Source organism: Vipera berus (assembly GCF_964194415.1).
Source record: "Vipera berus genome assembly, chromosome: 3".
In the NCBI taxonomy this organism is placed as follows: Eukaryota; Metazoa; Chordata; class Lepidosauria; order Squamata; family Viperidae; genus Vipera; species Vipera berus.
Genome location: NC_138204.1, coordinates 5,817,180 through 5,836,823, shown reverse-complemented (window position 1 = coordinate 5,836,823; position 19,644 = coordinate 5,817,180). Strand labels below are relative to the sequence as shown.

At 48.3% G+C, this 19,644-nt stretch overlaps 1 protein-coding gene across 1 annotated transcript in view; it reads right to left on the bottom strand.

Moving 5' to 3' along the window:
• PRPF6 (pre-mRNA processing factor 6) overlaps nt 1–19,644 on the bottom strand; it is a 44,265-nt gene that overhangs the window by 5,456 nt on the left and 19,165 nt on the right. Inside the window, exons 12-19 of the mRNA XM_081323738.1 lie at nt 17,856–17,978; nt 15,872–15,993; nt 13,757–13,895; nt 11,920–12,039; nt 10,174–10,350; nt 8,943–9,076; nt 7,651–7,742; nt 6,219–6,333 (exon numbers count right to left, since the gene is read on the bottom strand). Coding sequence (XP_081179864.1) covers nt 6,219–6,333; nt 7,651–7,742; nt 8,943–9,076; nt 10,174–10,350; nt 11,920–12,039; nt 13,757–13,895; nt 15,872–15,993; nt 17,856–17,978 — 1,022 coding nt within the window. The remainder of the gene's footprint in view (nt 1–6,218; nt 6,334–7,650; nt 7,743–8,942; nt 9,077–10,173; nt 10,351–11,919; nt 12,040–13,756; nt 13,896–15,871; nt 15,994–17,855; nt 17,979–19,644) is intronic.

Here is a 19,644-nt window from a genome sequence, read left to right as displayed (position 1 = left end):
ACACTCCCGTCCTCCTCCTCCTCCTTTTTTTCTCCACAAGTAACAGCCCTGTGCGGTTAATTGGGCTGACCTGAGTCGCCTGGCTGATTTTTTATTTTTATTTTTTTTCCCCCACGCCTAAGGTGGGACTCGAACTCATCCTCTCCTGGTGATTGGCCCAAAATTACCCACCCGGCTTTCATGCTAAGGCGGGACTAGGACTCGTCAGTCTGCTGGTGACTGGCTCCAAATTACCTAGTTTGGGTAACAAAAGGTCTGCGACATGCAGTAGGATGCGGTGAGCCAGGCGCGGATCTGTACACTGGGGAAAACCAAGCAACCGCTTCACAAACACACATGGCACAGCATCGGAGAACAAACCCGTCCGGACAAGAGTCAGCAGTCCCATCTGCATTTAAAGCAGGGCTTTTCAACCAGTGGTACGGGTACCACCTCTGGTACATTGGCACCTGGCAGGTGGTACGCGACCATCCTAGATAAGTGGTAGCGGGGGAGAGGAATGAGCTGAACCGGTGGCAGCACCGCACAAGCCTGAGCGAGAGACAGCTGGAGATGCAGGGCTGTCAGGGCCCAGCGGAAGCGCCAGGATCAGCACCAGGGTCCAGCTGGAACTCGGCGCTGATCCGGGTGCTTCTGAGCCCAGAAGAAGCGCCGATCAGCTGGAATGTTGCAGCATCTCCAGGGTCTTGTGATTTACATTCAGATGCTTGGCAACTGGTTCATATTTATGACGGTCACAGTGTCCCAGGGTCATGTGAAGTGACCAAAAGATGCTGCAACCACCCAGCAGATGGGGGGGGAATAAAAACCAAACTCCCACCCCACCCCACCCCTGCTGCCAAACCTCAACAGATGCTCACAACAATGAAAACCTCGGACAGGAGGAAGAGCGCCGCCGGGCGGGCAGGCAAGTGTCTTGCTCGGCTGTGTCTTGGGGGGGGCACTTTTTTCAGTGCCATTGTAACTTCGAACAGTCACTAAGCGAACTGTTGTAAGTTGAGGACTACCTGTACTTCATCACTTTTCCTTTTGGGGGGGGAGGGTCATCAAGTTTTTGACACCTTGCTAGGCGACTGGTGGTACTCGGATGTCGCCATATCCTAAAAGTGGTCCAGTGGGTGAAAAAGTTGAAAAGCCCTGTATTTAAAGGACAAAAGGCCGCTCTTTCGAAGACAGCAAAGCCCACCTTTTGGACGGAGGGGACCGCTGGTTTGAAAAGAGGGGTGAAAGAGGCCATTATGTCAAAACTGACCAGCCCTCTTTTAACAAGAGGGGGAGGGAGACAAAATCCATCTATCTCCAGTCTGCAACACAGCCCTTCCAACAGGTTCCACGAAGGCTCCACACCCATTTGCGCCACTCAGCTGACCCTGAGGACGCAGATAAGCCTCCAAGCGGCCTCAACGACTCTCAGAAAGAGTACTAACGACCAGAGGACTGCAAGGCATATAAATCCTCCCGTCCTCCGCCATTCAGCCAGAGCTGAAGAAGCTTCTGGGACGAGCAGCGAAACCTCTTCAAGGAAAAACAAGGAAGTCCAGTTGCCTCCTGGGGGGAAAAAAAACAAACACCCTTTGGGACAACCGTGAGCAGGGGGACTGAGGATCTCCTTAGAAATGTCTGCAAGAAAACAAGCCAGCTCAGAGACCACCCGGGACCCCTCAGGTCAAGCCGAAGCTACGGATATTCTCCTTTATTAATGCCTTTCCCCTGGAATTTTCCTCTACTCCATCTGGGCCGGGAGAGGATTCAGCGAGCACATCCAGTGCTCCTCTGCTCATTAAAGTAATGGAAAAGGACGGTGAGGGCTGCTCTGATGACGGGGATGGTCACAAAGAGGGGGTCCCTGGCAGTACCCCAAGGGATCCACTTAATGTTCCCCAACGTTTCACAGTCAAAGGAAAAAGACTGAAGGATCCACTCCGGCTTAATTGCAAAGAAGTTCTGCTTTCCAGCCAACAGAAATTATAACCAGGTTGTCTCTGAACACAGGACGGTGGCTTTTGTTTATTTATTTATTTTTCTTGGCAAACAACATAGGTAGAATAACAGGGTTGAAAGGGACCTTGGAGGTCCTCTAGTCCAGGGGTCGGCAACCCGAAAAAGGAAAAGAGCCACTGGGAACCGGTTCCATCACACACACAAAAAAGTGGGAGCCGCATGTGTGTGTCCATGCACGTGCATGCGCAAAAAACGTCTTGCGCATGCGCAAAACGGTTTTTTCTTGCGCATGCGCAGACGCCCGCGGTTGCCACCTTCCTGTGTGTGTGATGGAATCGGTTCCCAGTGGCAGCAGCGCCGCCGCCTTCGGCAGCCTGTAAACGTGCCGCCGCAGCTCTCCCAAAGAGAGGAGGGCGGCGGCCTGCAAACGGGCCACGGCGGCTTTCCTCCTCTTTGGGGGAGCTGCCGCGGCATGTTTGCAGGCTGCCGAAGGCGGCAGCTCTGTAGGCGGGCTGCGGCAGCTGTTGCGGTCTATGGGCGCGACATTCGGCAGGGCCCCTCTTTACAGCACGGCGCGAGGCCCTCACCCCCCACAGACGCGCCCTCCTCGCCACGGGAGCCACCCCCGCCATCCTCGCACACCACTAGCGCAGGCCCACCTTGTCTTAGGGGCCTGCCCTCCGCACGCCGGCTGCATCCTCCGATCGCCCGACGCCACCAGGGAGACTGCCCGGTGTCGGGCTCGACACGCCCGACACCCGGTGAGGCCGCGGAGGGACTCACCGGGCCCCGTGACCAGCTGCCGGCGTCTGTATGCAGCCCCCACGTTACTGCGGCCTTCCAGCGAGCCGGGCAGCGGCCCCTGCTAGATCCATCGTGTGGAGGCCGATACTCGAACAAAACCCGTCAAAGCAGCAGCCCGGGCCTGCTCGAGGAAGGGAGCATCAGACCTGAAGGCGCGTCAAGTGGCTGGAAGCGAGCGTTAACTCTGCGCCCTGCCACTTGAGCAAAAGACGCCGGCATCCTGTGGGGGGTAGGGGTGGGGAAGATAAGCTACGCCAAAAAGAAAAGAAAAGGAAAAAAAACAACGACGAATACCCACGACTAAGCAACATTCGTCTATCGGAGCTCTCCTTTCTTCGCTTCTTTCCCAATCACTGCACCTCAGCTCTAAAGCAATAGATACTGAGACTCAACCTCTCCTGAAAGGCCCTTTTATTTATTTTACAGGGGCTTTCCCAGGCTTGCTCCCCTTTCCATCGCAGACCGCGACTTGAGTCACTCTCCTCTCCCGTAGGAAACTCACTCTGCATATGCGCCGAAAAATTAACGTGCAAGTTTCCGGAATAGACCCCCCGGCATGCCATGAGCCCCGTAAGACTCAGCTCAAGGCGCGCACCTCCTTCTCCTTCCCCGCCTACCGTTCATTCGCCACTCAGGGCGTGTGTTGGTTTGAGAAAGGCGTGCGCGCATACACGGAGCCTCGCGGGCCGGCCTGAGCAAGCTCTGTGGTGCGCACGTTAGTCGCCGGGTGGTTGAAAGGAGAAGTCTTAGTGTTATCCCGCTAAGCCAAAAATCCTCAAATGTTATCTTTTTCGGGCTTTCCAACATACCGAGGGGTACTTATATCAAGCACTCTGCTTCGTAGCGATTGCCCCAGGTTTTTTTTTTTAAAAAAGTCAAGGTCATGTCAAGCCGCACAGGTTTCTGTCTTAAGTCAGATGGTGGTGGGGAAGAAGGAAAAATCGCCACAAAAGGAACGATTTTAGATCGCCGCAGGATTTTGACAACGAAATAAATGACTTTCCAAAGAAGCCTGGCAGGAGGACATGAAATATTAGGGCAACGACTACCTTTGCTATGGATAACTTCAGGGACGAAACAAGCGGGGCCGCTGCCCGTTCGCGCGGAGGTACGGAGACCTGCCGACGTTTGGGGAGGTTTGGGGAGGTGCGCGCGCACCTCCCCAAACCTCCCCAAACGGCAGGTTTGGGGAGGTGCGTGCGCACCTCTCGGAATGGGTAGCGGCCCCGCTTGTTGCGAAAGCTGCCGCGGCCCGTCTGCAAAGCTGCCGCTTTCGACAGCTTTGCAGACAGGCCGCGGCAGCTTTCGTAACAAGCGGGGCCGCTGCCCGTTCGCGCGGAGGTACGGAGACCTGCCGATGTTTGGGGAGGTTTGGGGAGGTGCGCGCGCACCTCCCCAAACCTCCCCAAACGTCGGCAGGTCTCCGGATGGCGGCGGCTTGGGAGAGGTGCGCGCGCACTCTCCAAACCGCCGCCATCCCGTTTGCACAGCTGCCGTGAACGCGGCAGGTCTCCGGACGAGACGGCGGCGGCTTGGAGAGGTGCGCGCGCACCTCCGCCCTTTGGAAAGGTGCGCACGCATCTCTCCGAACGGGCGGTGCCACTCGGTGCCGTTCGAAGAGGTGCGCGCGCACCTGGCGGCTGGGAGCCGCAGGAGACGGCTCAAAGAGCCGCATGCGGCTCCGGAGCCGCGGGTTGCCGACCCGTGCTCTAGTCCAACGCCCTAAAGGGGGAGACAAACCTTCCCTCCCAATGAAGGTTTCCTGAGCGGCATTTTTAATAAAAGGGGTTAGACGCAAGAGAGGGCCCGGATGGCCTCTCCCAATATAATCCATTCCACCTTTTCCTTCCTTCCTTCCTTCCATCCTTCCTTCCTTCCTTCCTTCCTATAATAATAAAGTTGGAAGGGGCCTTGGAGGTCATCTAGTCCAACCCCCTGCTCAGGCAGGAAACCCTATGCCATTTTGGACAGATAGCTGGCCAGTCTCTTCTTAAAAACTTCCAGTGTTGGAGCATTCACAGCTTCTGGAGGCAGGTGGTTCTACTGGTTAATTGTTCTAACTGTCAGGAAGTTCTCCTTAATTCCAGGTTGCTTCTCTCCTTGATCAGTTTCCATCCGTTGCTTCTTGTCCTGCCTTCGGGCGCTTTGGAGAATGGCTTGACTCCCTTTTCTTTGGGGCAGCCCCTGAGATATTGGATATTCCTTCCTTCCTTCCTTCCTTCCTTCCTTCCTTCCTTCCTTCCTTCCTTCCTTCCTTCCTTCCTTCCTTCCTTCCTTCCTTTCCATTCCATTCCATTCCATTCCATTCCATTCCATTCCATTCCATTCCTTCCCTAAAGCATTTTCCTTTCAAAGGGCTGTCTGGTCTGCATTCTTATTTCATTTCAGTTTCATCAACAGAAAAGGAAGAAACAATATAGGGAACGGTTGCTGGAATTGGATATGTGTAGTTTAACGAAGAGAAGGATGAGGGGGGGGGGACATGATAGCAGTCTTCCAGTATCTCAGGGGCTGACCCAAAGAAGAGGGAGTCAAGCTATTCTCCAAAGCACCCAAAGGCAGGACAAGAAGCAACGGATGGAAACTGATCAAGGAGAGAAGCAACCTGGAACTGAGGAGAAACTTCCTGACAGGGAGAACAATTAACCAGTGGAACAACCTGCCTCCAGAAGCTGTGAATGCTCTAACACTGGAACTTTTTAAGAAGAGGCTGGACAGCCATCTGTCTGAAATGGTATAGGGTTTCCTGCCTTAGCAGGGGGTTGGACTAGATGACCTCCAAGGTCCCTTCCAACTACTACTACTACTTCTTCTTCTTCTTCTTCTTCTTCTTCTTCTTCTTCTTCTTCTTCTTCTTATTATTATTATTATTATTATTATTATTATTATTATTATTATTATTATTATTATTATTAATGATGGGTAGAGTAGACCAAGGGCTCCGCATGTTTGTTTTCTCTTTTGTCTTCAAAACACGTCAACAGACTTTCTAGCTCTCTTTCTCCCGCCCCGCAAACTCCATTCCTTTTGACCCATGTTAGGGAGTGAACACGAAGTGGTGCTGAGGAATAGCAAAAACTATAAGAGAGAGGTGTGACATTACCCTTTGCTTACTTTTGCCTATTACGATGTTTCTCACCCTTGACAACGTGAAGATGTGTGGACTTCAATTCCCAGAATTCCCCAGCCAGCAATGTTGGGAGTCCACACAACATCTTCAAAAGTTGCCAAGGTTGAGAAACGCTAAAGCGGTCCGGCCGTCTGCACTACGCGGGGATAGCTGGGGAATTCTGGGAGTTGAAGTCCACACATTTTTAAACTGCCACAGTTGAGAAACACTGGCCTAGGCTTTCAGTCTCTCAGCAAATATTCCTTTTGAGGATTCTGAAATGTGTATCCAGTTAACAACTGCTTGAGGGCGGGGGGGGTGGTGTATTCAACCTCCTTAAAATACAAGAGGCATTATCACTTACTTGGCCACTGCCAGGAGGACGTGGGGATCATGTTCACACTTCTTCAGAGCATCCACGCTCTTGGTCTTCCGTTGAGGTCTGGCCTCTAAAAAGATGGCTTCCGACCACAGAATTCCTAAAAGGCAGAAGAAAAAAATGATTATCCAGGACTATCTCAAATTCAGGCAGATTGTCCTTGACTTATGACCAGTCGCTTAGCAACTTGGTGGAGCAGTGGGCTAATGCCTCCTTAAGTAACACCAGCTGCCTGCAATTAGTGCAGGTTCGAGTCCCACCAGGCTCAAGGTTGACTCAGCCTTCCATCCTTCCGAGGTAGGTAAAATGAGGACCCAGAATGTTGGGGGCAATAAGCTGACTTTGTAATAATGCCACTTGGGGGTGTGTGTGAAAGCCCTAATAAGCAGGCATATACATAGAATGAAGGCTACTGCTAAGCTTGTAAGCCGCCCTGAGTCTTCGGAGAAGGGCGGGATATAAATGGAATTTAAAAAAAACAACTAAAGTTATGAAAGACTTCTCCAAAGCTACTTAAGAGGGGCTCCTACAAAGACAAGGGGGGAGGGTGTCAAACTATTTTCCAAAGCAAAGTTGCCAAAGATGAGAAGCAACGGATGGAAACTCACCAAGGAGAGAAGCAACCTGGAACTAAGGAGAAATTTCCCGACAGGGAGAACAATTAATCAGTGGAATGACTTGCCACCAGAAGTCGCCACCACTTTCAAACAGGCCGTGGCCCGGTAGCGGTCTGGGAGTTAGAATAGAATAGAATAACAGAGTTAGAAGGGACCTTGGAGGTCTTCTAGTCCAACCCCCGGCTCAGGCAGGAAATCCTACACCATTTCAGACAAATCGCTGTCCAGTCTCTTCTTAAAAACCTCCAAGTGATGGAGCACCCACAACTTCTGGAGGCAAGTCGTTCCACTGATTAATCGTTCTGATTGTCAGGAAGTTTCTCCTTAGTTCCAGGTTGCTTCTCTCCTGGATTAGTTTCCATCTGTTGCTTCCTGTCCTGCCTTCAGGCGCTTTGGAGAATAGCTTGACTCCCTCTTCTTTGGGGCAGCCCGAGAGATTGGAAGGCTGCTATCATGTCACCCCTCGCCCTTCTCTTCGTTAAACTACACATACCCAATTCCAGCAACCGTTCCCTATATGTTTTAGCCTCCAGTCCCCTGATCATCTTTGTTGCTCTTCTCTGTACTCTTTCTAGAGTCTCAACATCTTTTTTACATCGTGGTGACCAAAAGTGGACGCAGGATTCCAAGTGTGGCCTTACCAAGGCCTTGTAAAGTGGTATTAATACTTCACGTGATCTTGATTCTATGCCTCTGTTGATGCAGCCTAGCACTGGGTTGGCTTTTTTTGGCAGCTGCAGCACACGGCTGCAGTTAGAGACCCCTCTCCTAGACCCAATGCGGAACGATGCCCCTCGTACCTGAATTGGGACACTCCTGCAGTGCTTTTGCCATCAAAGTGTTTGCGATGTTCTTCAGCCCGGCTCGGTATTCCAACCGTACCGATTCCAGCCTACAGAAACAGAGAGAGAACCAGGTTTTGGCTAGGAAAGTTCTCATTCTTACTTGTATTAAAAACATTTCATTTCATTTTATTCAGAAAACTGAAACAAGAAAGAAAGAAAGAAAGAAAGAAAGAAAGAAAGAAAGAAAGAAAGAAAGAAAGAAAGAAAGAAAGAAAGAAAGAAAGAAAGAAATTTTACAAAAAGAAACAAAAATAGAGAATTTTTTTTAAGAAAATGTGCATTAAAAAGGAAAGACCAAAGCACATATACATGTATTATCTCCCCTGGCTGAGTAACATATTGCAGCAATGTTAGTTTCTCCCCCTTGCGAAGAAGCAGGCCCATAATTTATAAACTTCTGTATCTATTTACAACCAACTTGGCCTATCCTCTATCTACTATATGTTAAAAACAAAGTAGTTAAGAGGTAACCAACAGGGCAGCCCAGTGGCTCAGCGGCTGGGTTTGGCCAGAAAAGAAGAAATAGGGGAGACACGATAGCAGCGTTCCAGTATCTGAGGGTCTGCCACAAGGCAGAGGGGGTCACTTTATTCTCCAAAGCACCAGAGGGAAGGACGAGAAACAATGGTTGGAAACTGATCAAGGAGAGAAGCAACCTGGAATTAAGGAGAAACTTCCTGACAGTGAGGACAATTAACCAGTGGAACAACTTGCCACCGGAAATCGTGGGCGCTCCATCACTGGAGGTTTTTAAGAAGAGACCGGACATTCACCTGTCTGAGATGGAATACGTTCTCCTGCTTGAGCAGGGGGCTGGACTAGAAGACCTCCAAGGTCCGTTCCAGCTCCTATTCTGTTCTGTTCTGTTAAGATACTGGGTTTCTGGGCTGGAAGTTTGAGACTCGAGCACCACCCAATAGGTTGAGTTTCTGCTCCTTGCTCCAGCTCCTGCCCGCCTAGCCGTTCGAAAGCATGCAAATGCAAGTAAGACAAATAGGTACCTCTTCGGCGGGAAGGTTACAGCACCCCGTGGCGTCATGCTGGCCACATGATGGCGGAAATGCCTTTGGACAGCGCTGGCTCAACGGCCCTGAGACGGAGGTGAGCAGCGCCCCCTACAGTCAGCAATGACTAGCGGGGTAAAATCTGCAGGGACTCCCGACCAGGTTAATCAACAGCGAAGTTGAACTTCAAAGCCTTCCGTTATTGTATTTAGCGGCTTCTGATCTAGAGGCTTTCCTCCTTACCACAAATCTTGGTTCTTGGGATTCTTCAGGCGTGATTTCTCCAAGATGGCTCTGGCCCGGGTGAGCTGGCCAACCTTCTCCTCCAGTCTGGACAGCAGCAACCAAAGGGGGATTGAACCCGGGCATTTTTTCAGCTGGACCGAGAGAAAACGTCATACAGGTTCAGTCCTCAACTTATCACCATTCGCTCAGGGACCATTACGGGGGGGGGGGGGGGCGCCGAATAAAGGGACTTACGGCCGTTTTTCACACAGCCGTTGCAGCATCCCCATGGTCATGTGATCAAAATTCAGACACTTGGCAACTGGCATGTACTTATGACGGTTGCAACGTCCTGGGGTCACACGATCCCCTTTTGCGACCTTCTGACAAGCAAAGTCAGTGGGGGAAGCCAGATTCACTTAACAACCGTGTTACTAACTTCATAACTGCAGTGATTCCTCGACATAACCATTGTTTCCCCGAAAATAAGACCGGGTCTTATTTTATTTTTTTGCCTCCAAAAGAGGCACCAGGTCTTATTTTCGGTGTGTGTGTGTGTCTTTTTTTTTTTACTCACCTTCTGCAGCGACAGCCCTGCCCAGATGGCCTACTTCTTCTGACCAAAGGAGCAGCTTCATTTCTGCAGCTGAGAATGGAGCTCTGGCCTGCATTTCACAGTCAGGCCTTTCCGGGAGGCCTCTGCAGCCGAGTACCGAGCTATGGATTCAATCCGTAGCTCGGTTCTCGGCTGCAGTGGCCTTTCCAGAAATGCAGGCCTGACTGAGAAATGCAGGCCTGGCTGCAGAAGAAGATGCTGCAGAAGAAGAAGTGGGCTGGCGAGGAAAGACCTGGCTGCAAGGAAAAAGTGGGTGTGGGGTGCGAGGGTCAGCTCCACGCACCCCACACCAGCTGATTTTTAACCGTGTGCCTCACCGCAAAACTAGGGCTTGTTTTGGGGGTGGGGTTTATATTAGGCCCACCCACCCCCCCAAAAAATCAAGCTAGGGCTTATTTTCTGGGTAGGCCTTACTTTCAGGGTAGGAGCGGTCCGTTATTTTCACTTTCTGCCAAAAAAACCAAAACGAAAGCCACCCATTGTGGGCACTGGTTCACTGAATGACCCCGGTGTTCTTTCAACGACCACCGTGTTCACTTTAGGAACCGCTATATTCGCTTCAGGACATCCCGTGCAGAGGGATGTGCGTTCGGAGATAGCCCGCGACCTTCTGGGAGAGCGAGAGAGGCTTACCCCTTGATTATAGGCATCTCGGGCGTTCTCCATCAGCTCCTCCTGCTCCTCTATCTGCCCTTTCATCATCCAGAGCTTGGGGAAGTCTTCGTAATGCTTCAGGGCTTCCTCGCAGAGCTCCTGGGCCGCGGCAATGTTCCCAAGCACCCACTCCAGTTTGACAGACTTCATGAAGACCTGGGAAGAAGCAAGGACCCTTCGCCTTTGACCCTAATCCAGAGGAATCCCCACCTTCCAAGATTTTTTCGACACGTGCGGACACACACGCACACACACACACACACACACACACACACGCAGACACACAGGCTTCCCTAGAGGTTTTGAGGATGACCACAATTGTCAGATGCACGGAAGTGCTGCACAGCGTCTATTCAACTACCCTGAGTGTAATAGCATAGCGGCTCATTTCAAGTTGTTCCTAAGCTCCGCGCCCCACCCCACCCCGGCCCCGGGGGCTTAGAAAGAAAAAAAATGGGAATATCGTAAACAATAAGATGCGGATTTCACCTATTTGGCAATGTTCTGTATTTATTTATTTTTGTCGTATTTATGTGGTGTATATCGGAGGCGGTGACCCTTTGAGAGCTGAATGCAATTAAATTTCATTTTAATGTATGCCGATTAGTGTACATTCAAAGTGACAATAAAGTTATTATTCTATTCTATTCCACATAATATTCTATTCTATTCCATCCCATCCTACCCCATATTTTCTTTTCTATTCTATTCTATTCCATCCCATCCTATCCTATCCCATATTTTCTCTTTTGTATTCTATTCTATTCTACTCTATTCCATCCCATCCTATCCCATATTTTTTCTTTTCTATTCTATTCTATTCTATTCCATCCCATCTTATTCCATATTTTCTTTTCTATTCTATTCTATTCCATCCCATCCTATCCTATCCCATATTTTCTCTTTTGTATTCTATTCTACTCTATTCCATCCCATCCTATCCCATATTTTTTCTTTTCTATTCTATTCTATTCTATTCTATTCCATCCCATCTTATTCCATATTTTCTTTTCTATTCTATTCTATTCCATCCCATCCTATCCCATATTTTCTCTTTTGTATTCTATTCTACTCTATTCCATCCCATCCTATCCCATATTTTCTTTTCTATTCTATTCTATCCTATCCTATTCTATTCTAATTCCATCCCATCCTATCCCATATTTTCTATTCTATTCTATTCTATTGCATCTCATCCTATCCCATATTTTCTTCTCTATTTTATTCTACTCTACTCTACTCTACTCTATTCTATTCTATTACATCCTATTCTATGCTATCCCATATTTTCTTTTCTTTTGTATTCTATTCTATTCTACTCTATTCTGCTCTATTCTTATTCTATTCTATGAAAAATAAAAACGAGAAAAATTGGTCTACCAACTTGTTAAATAATAAATTAATTTTAACAATTATAGCCTGCAAGTTAATTTGATATAGTAGTTAAGGCATCAGACTAGAAAACTGTGACTCTTTGCCTTAGGTATGAAAGCTGGCTGGGAGATTTTGGGCCAATCCCCAGGAGACTTTGAGTTCTAGTCCTGCCTTAGACCTGACAGCATGGTCACTGATAGGAATTCTGGGAGTTGAAGTTCATACTGCTAGAAATGGCCAAGGTTAGGATACACTGAACCGAGCAGACGAGCAGAAAACCCAGCTTTATGCGTTAACGGAAAGCGATTGGAAGTTCTTTCAACAGACTTACATTCTCCAGAGTGGACTTACCCTCGCCGTGGGGGCGCTGCTACGGGCCTTGGCCAACAAGCGCCTTGCTCGTTCGTATTCGTTGTTTTCGGATTCCAACTTCACGGCAGCCAGCCAAATCTCTTCGCTGTTGGGGTTGGCCTGAAAACATCAATCAGAGAGAGAGAGAGAGAGAAAGAGGAAAGGAGCATCAGAAAAAGTCTCGTTCCATCGAGTGTAAGCACCAGGGCAAATGTATCGGGCTGAATCCTCCACTTCTTCTATTCCAGGGGTCTTCAAACGTGGCCCTTGGATGACTTGTGGACTTCAACTCCCAGAATTCCTCAGGCAGATACACGTGCCTAGCTGAGGAATTCTGGGAGTTGAAGTCCACAAGTCATCCAAGGGCCACGTTTGAAGACCCCTGTTCTATTCTGTTATGAGTGGCACTCTGTGCTAGCTAAGTATCACGAGAGACAGTTTGGTCTGCTGGTATAAATAACCAACTTCTTTTTATTGTTGTTATCATTATTTCATCTTCAATTCGATTCACGGTCCTTAACAGTTCAGGTCCTAATCAAGGACCTAAGAGCTTTTAAAGTGAGGTCTGAGTATACAGGCAGTTGGAGTAGAGTGGTGTTTTGCAAAGCCAGAATATTCAGGTCTAATAAGATCAGGATTTCCATATATCTAGGCAGCCCTTATTATTACTGTTGTCATTGTTGTTATCTTATGGGGCCACATTACCAGCTGACCAGAACTGTATGCAGCCCACAGACATGCCTGATCATATTTTTATCTTCATTTTTTTTTAAAAAAACCAACAACCTGGAAACCTTTTGAGCAGAGGGCCTGTGATGCTTCTAAACAGAATTTAAAATACTGTAAGCCAGTGTTTCTCACACTTAGCAACTTGAAGTTGGGTGGACTTTGACTCCCAGAATTCCCCACTCCTTATAGCCGTGGTGGCGAACCTATGGCACGTGTGCCACAAAGTAGCACACAGATCTCGCAAAGTTGGAATTGATTGATGGAACTTTTTAGTCCCACCCAGTCTGCCGCTACCACCGCAGCCACGCCCACCCAATGGGCCATGCCCACCCAGCACCCAACGATACGTAAGTGAGGTTTGGGTTGCAGTTTGGGCACTCGGTCTCTAAAAGGTTTGGCATCACTGCCCTATAGCTTCCTTTCTGAAATGGGCTCAATGCTTGAAGACAGGCTCTCTCAACCTGGGCGAGGCAGAGCCGTGTGGGCTTCAGCTCCCAGAATTCCCCAGCTAGCATCGCTTCCTTTCTGAAATGGGCTCAATGCTTGAAGACAGGCTTTCTCAACATGGGCAACTTGAAGATGTGGTGGACTTCCAATTCCCAGAATGCTGGCTAGGGCAGGGGGTCGGCAACCTTGGCTCTTTTATGACTCGTGGACTTCAACTCCCAGAATTCCTGAGCCAGCCACGCTGAGGGGAAAAAGAGAGATTTCCAAGCTGAGCCATGCTGGCTCAGGAATTCTGGGAGTTGAAGTCCACAAGTCATGAGGGGGCCATAGTTTCCCCCGTGCTGGCTCAGGAATTCTGGGAGTTGAAGTCCACGAGTCATGAAGGGGCCATTGTTCCCCCATACTGGCTCAGGAATTCTGGGAGTTGAAGTCCGCAAGTCATGAAGGGGCCATAGTTCCCCCATGCTGGCTCAGGAATTCTGGGAGTTGAAGTTGACAAGTAAAAAAAAAAAAAAGAGCCAAGGTTGCCTACCTGAGCTAGGGAATTCTAGGAGTCCACACATCTTCCAAGTTGCTCAAGGTTTAGAAATACTGCTTTTTTTGCCCTGTTCCAAAGCGGTCACTGCCAAGGGGAAGGAGCCGATGAACACCGTGCACTCACCTGGAAAGCCAAGGCCAGGATACTCCGGGCTGCAGGGACATCACCAGCCAGCCATTTGGATTTTGCCCCCATGAGCCACAAGACTTCAGCCTTGGGGCAGTGAGCCACTGCCCTTTGCAAAAGAGCCTCCAAGGATTCCCTAAAAGCAGACAGCAGCCCAAAGAAATTAGCCTGCCATCGTCTGGGCATCTCACTTGTGATTTAAAATATAAAGATGCAACACAGGTACTCCTTGACTTACAACAGTTCGCTTACGTCTTTCCCCCAAAATAAGACCGGGACTTATATTAATTTTTGCTCCAAAAGACACATTAGGGTGGTTCTGTCCCAGCCTGGTTATGCTCACAAGGAGAAAACCCTCCTCCAAGAAACAGGCAGGAACCACAAGGAAAAACTAAAACCCCTTTTATTAATCACAGACCTGAATCTACGTCCAAGGCAAACAAACACAGTCCAAAGAAACTCGATTCCTCAACACAAACGGCGGCCTTACGCAACCAGCACCTCCCACACCTTCCCTTTTATAAGTCAGCCCAGGCGTGGCTTCCTAATGTCTTCTCCTTTGCCTTTGGAGCCGCCCCATTGCCTTCCTGTCCTACTCGCTTCTCTTGCCTGCGCCTTCGTGCATCCTGGATATTTCCCAGCTGTGCTTCATCGCTGTCCAGCACAGCCGTGTCTCAGCCTGGGAGAGAGTAGAGGGGCCAGGCTCCTCGTCTGACTGTAAGTCTCGGAGCTCCTCAGAGCCTTCCTCTGACTCTGATGTCACTCCAGGCCCCTCCTCCTCCTCATCTGATTCCTCAGACTCAGCTGCCGGATCCACTGGCTGGCGAGGAATCACAACAAGAGCTTATTTTCCGGTTAAGTCTTATTTGGGGGGAAACACGGTACTAAATGTGTCCTTCTGTCTGACAATCTTAATGGGGGGGGGGGGTTGGGGGGGCTTGTATTACGAGCATCCTGAAAAATCATGCTAGGACTTATTTTCCAGTTGGGTCTTATTTTCGGGGAAACACAGCAGTCACCGTTCAAAGTTACAACAGCACCGGAAAAACTGGCTGATGACTGTTGCAGCCTCTCCGTGATCATGTGATGAAAATTCCGGCGCTTGGCGACTGACTCATATTTATGATGGTTGCAGTGGTTCCCTTTTGTGACCCTCTGACAAGCAACGTCCATGGGGAAGCCAGATGCACTTAACCACCATGTCACTAACTTAAGAATTGCACTCAACAACCGTGGCAACGGTCTTGCTTAGCAACAGAAATTTGGGGCTCAGTTGTGGTCGTACGTCGAGGACTACTGATATGCAATTTTGAAAAAGTGCACCAACAGGCATTCGTTAGAGGCCTCGCTGAGTTAAGAATCTAGTGATGGAAAGGAAAGGAAAGGAAAGGAAAGGAAAGGAGAGGAGAGGAGAGGAGAGGAGAGGAGAGGAGAGGAGAGGAGAGGAGAGGAGAGGAGAGGAGAGGAGAGGAGAGGAGAGGAGAGGAGAGGAGAGGAGAGGAAAGGAAAGGAAAGGAAAGGAGGAGGGGGAGGGGGAGGGGGAGGGAAAGGAAAGGAAAGGAAAGGAAAGGAAAGGAAGAAAAAAGAAGAGAAAAAAGAAAGAAAAAGAGAAAGAGAAAGGAAAGGAACGTGGAATGGAATGGAATGGAATGGAACGGAACAGAACAGAATAGAACAGAACAGAACAACAGAGTTGGAAGGGACCTTGGAGGTCTTCTAATCCAACCCGCTACTCAGGCAGGAAACCCTATACGATTTCAGACAAATAGTTGTCTAATCTCTTCTTGAAAACCTCCAGTGTTGGAGCACCCACAATTTCTGAAGGCATTGTTCTAACTGACAGAAAATTTCTCCTTAGTCCTAGGTTGCTTCTCTCCTTGACTAGTTTCCATCCGTTGCTTCTTGTCCTGCCTTCAGGTGCTTTGGAGAATAGCTGGACTCCCTCTTCTTTGGGGCAGCCCCTGAGATATTGGAACACGGCTATCACGTCACCCCAGTCCTTCTTTTCAGGACGAGGGGTGAGTGAAGCGAAACCACCACTGCAATAATCGCCCCAACCAGCTTCCAGGTGAATTTTTGTGACGCAGCACACGGGGAGGGGTGAGAAAGTACCTTGTTCCGTGATTCTTTTCAAAATAGGCTGCTCGTAGCCAGACGCTCTTCTTGCTGGGGAAGACTTGCAGGGCGTAAGCGTAAATTGCCCTGGCACACTCCAAGGCGTTGTGAGCCACACACTATGGTGGGGGGGAAAAAAAAGGAACACGGGTCAAACAAGCCGTTTTTAGTGACCTATCATAATCTGATGTCCATATTCAATCAAGAACATTTTTTGGCAGGCTACTACAAGTATTCCTCGAATTACAACCGGTCACTTACTGATGGTTCAAAGTCCCAGTGAACCCCCATTCCCCCTCAGAGGACGTAAAATGGGAGAAAACTCACTTAACTCACTTGGTGAGCAAGGGATGTTTTGGGTTTAACTGTGGACATAGGTGTACATGCCCACTAAAGATATCCAATTTAAATCACAATTCAGAGGGTGTGTGTGTGTGGGGGGTTATTGCTTACATCAGAAAATGACTAGAAACGTTTTAGAGGTAGCCCTGTCCTAAAAAGAAAGGCAGAGGGGTCAGCTGATAAAAGCGATCAAATAGCACTTGAGACTTATATAGCGCTGCACAGTGCTTTACAAGCCCTCTCTAAGAGGTTTACAGAGTCAGCATATTGCCCCCGAACAATCCGGGTCCTCATTTTACCAACCTCGGAAGGATGGAAGGCTGAGACAAACCTTGAAGCCGGTCAGGATCGAACTGCTGGCTGTGGGCAGAATTTGCCTAAATACTGCATTCTAACCACTGCGCAACCAGGTCTCCCGGGAGGAACAGGTAATGTGAGATAGGCGACAGCAGCGGTCTTCAAACTGGGCCCTTTTATGACTCGTGGACTTCAACTCCCAGAATTCCTCAGCCAAGCATGCTAGCTGAGGAATTCTGGGAGTTGAAGTCCACGAATCATAAAAGGGCCGAGTTTGAAGACCCCTGTGTTACAGGAATGATTGTTTTGATTTTCAGGTGCTTAAGTGATTTCTAATCCAGCCAGACAATTTGGCTATTGGCTACGTTAACCTAGAAATAAGGAGAAACAGGGGTCTTCAAAGTTGGTCCTTTTAGGACTTGTGGACTTCAACTCCCAGAATTCCTCAGCCAGGGACGCCTCCCTCAACCTGTTGATCCCCTCCTAACACGGAGAATCATAGAATGTAGAACTATAGGTCTGAAAGGGATCTTGGAGGTCTTCTAGTCCAACCCCTGCTCAAGGCAGGAGACCCTACCATCACAGTCCAATGGCTGTCCAGTCTCTTCTTGAAAACCTCCGGTGGTGGAGCACTTGCAACTTCTGGAGGCAAGTCGTTCCACTGATTCATTGTTCTCACTCTCAGAAAATTCTTCTTTCTTCTAGGGTGGATTTCTCTTTAATGATCTTCCCCCCCCATTACTTCTTGTCCTCAGCCCCCCTTTCTCCGTGACATAATATCTAAGGGGGTGCCATAAAGAAGGGGGGGGATCAGCCTATCCTCCAAAGCACCCGAAGGCAGGACAAGAAGCAACGGATGGAAACTAATCAAAGAGAGAAACGACCTAGAACGAAGGAGAAATTTCCTGACAGCCAGAATAATGAATCCATGGAACGACTTGCCTCCAGACATTGTGGGTGCTCCAACACTGTTGGTTTTTAAGAGACTGGACAGCCAATTGTCTGAAATGGTGTAAGGTTTCCTGCTTGAGTTGGGACTAGAAGACCTCCAAGATCCCTTCCAACTCTGCTATTCTCTTATCATATCCCCCCCCCCCGCAATCCTTCTCTTGCATAGGCTAGCCCAGGGGTCTTCAAACTGGGACCTTTTATGACTTGTGGACTTCAACTCCCAGAATTTCTCAGCCAGCTATGCTATGCTATGCTGGCTGAGGAATTCTGGGAGTTGAAGTCCACAAGTCATAAAAGGGCCTAGTTTGAAGACCCCTGGGCTACAGTGTTCCACCTCTAACTCTGCCACCTGGGCCTGACCTCAGCTTCACACCTGAGGTTTGGCACTTACACTATCAGCATCTTCCATCCAGGTGTGCTTGCGGTCTTCCTCTTCAATCCCAATTCCAATCACCGCTCTCATGATAGCTTGGCATGTGGCCACGCTTCCAGCTTTATCGCATTCTTCAGCATCCTGGGGGGAAAAAAATATATTCTGACCTCCCTCAGCCAGGGCAAAAAAGGGGCAATTCCACCCCAACACAGACATCCTTGAGAGCTTCCGTTGGTCAATAGCCTGGCAATGCCCATAACTGAACTGGTTGTTCTTTGCCACCATGTTTTCACCCAAGCAGAGGGGAGAAGTCACAATACCTTAGAACGGGGGGGGGGGGTCTCCACCCTTGGCGACTTTCACATTTGTGGACTTCAACTCCCAGAATTCCCTAGCCGGCATGGAATTCTGGGAGTTGAAGTCCACAAATGTGAAAGTCGCCAAGCCTAGAGACTCCTCTCTTAGAAGAATGCATGTTCAGGCTAAACATTTTTCATTTCCAATGAAGAAAAAAAGGTAATAATAATAATACTTTTCTCTTGAAAAATTCACTTTAGAGCAACAAGCAATGACAGATACATGCACTTCATTAGTTCACGGGGTAGCAGTGATTAAATATTTAACTATAACTGAAAAGCAGAAAAAAAATATTCTCTTTTATTGCGTGTATTGCAACCATCCTTCTTAAACATCCCCGCCGTCTCTCCCATCTATTTCTGGGAGATTCCAGAAGACCAGATGTTTCAATCCATAACATATGAAATATTCATATATTTGAGGTGTCCCTGGTGCTCTCTGCTTGTTTCCTTGCAGACTTTTGATTACCCAAACTAGGTAAAATCATAGTTTGGGTAATGAAACTTCTGCAAGAAAACAACCAAGCTCAGAGAGGATCTCTTATTTCAATCTTGAGCTACAAATATTCTCATATATTTCTCATGTCCCAAGCTTCCACAGAAATTGTTACGAAATGAACTGGGACCCATGAGGCATTTTCCAATAGATTTTCCACATCTCGTTCATTCTATTCCAGATGTATATGTATACATCCAAAGTAAACTATGTTTTTTCTCTGGGTAATATATGTGTGTGCATGTGGGCATAAGCATAATTATGATTTTTGTCATATTTACGCAGTGTATATTGGAGGTGGTTTACCCTGAGAGCAATATGCAACGAAATCTCATTTTAATGTATGCTGATTACTGTACATTTAAACTGGCAATGAAGTTATTATTCTATTCTATTCTGTTCTATATTCTCTTCTCTTCCTTCCGCTCCCTTATTCTATGCTATTCTATTCTATTCTACAATGTATTCTATTCTACAATCTATTCTATTCTATTCTATTCTACAATCTGTCTATTCTATTCTATTCTATTCTATTCTATTTATTCTATTCTATTCTATTCTATTCTATCTGTTTATCTATTCTATTCTATTCTATATATCGATTCTAGTCTATTCTGTATTTTGATTTGATTCGATTCTACAATGTTTATCCCATTCCATTCCTATTCCTATTCTATTTTTATCCTATAGTAGCACCCGCCCTAAACAAATAAAATATCCCACCTGACGTACAAAAGGCAGCTGGATCACTTTGAGCCAATCATCAGGAGACACTGAGTTCTAGTCTCACTTTAGGCATGAAAATCGGCTGGGTGACTTTGGGCCAGTCCCTCTCTCTCTCAGCCCAACCCACCTCACAGGGTTGTTGTGGGGGGGGGAAAAATAGGAGGCGGAAGGAGGATGAGTTACGTTCGCTGCCTTGAATTGTGTGTAAACACAATGAAGGTGAGGTCAA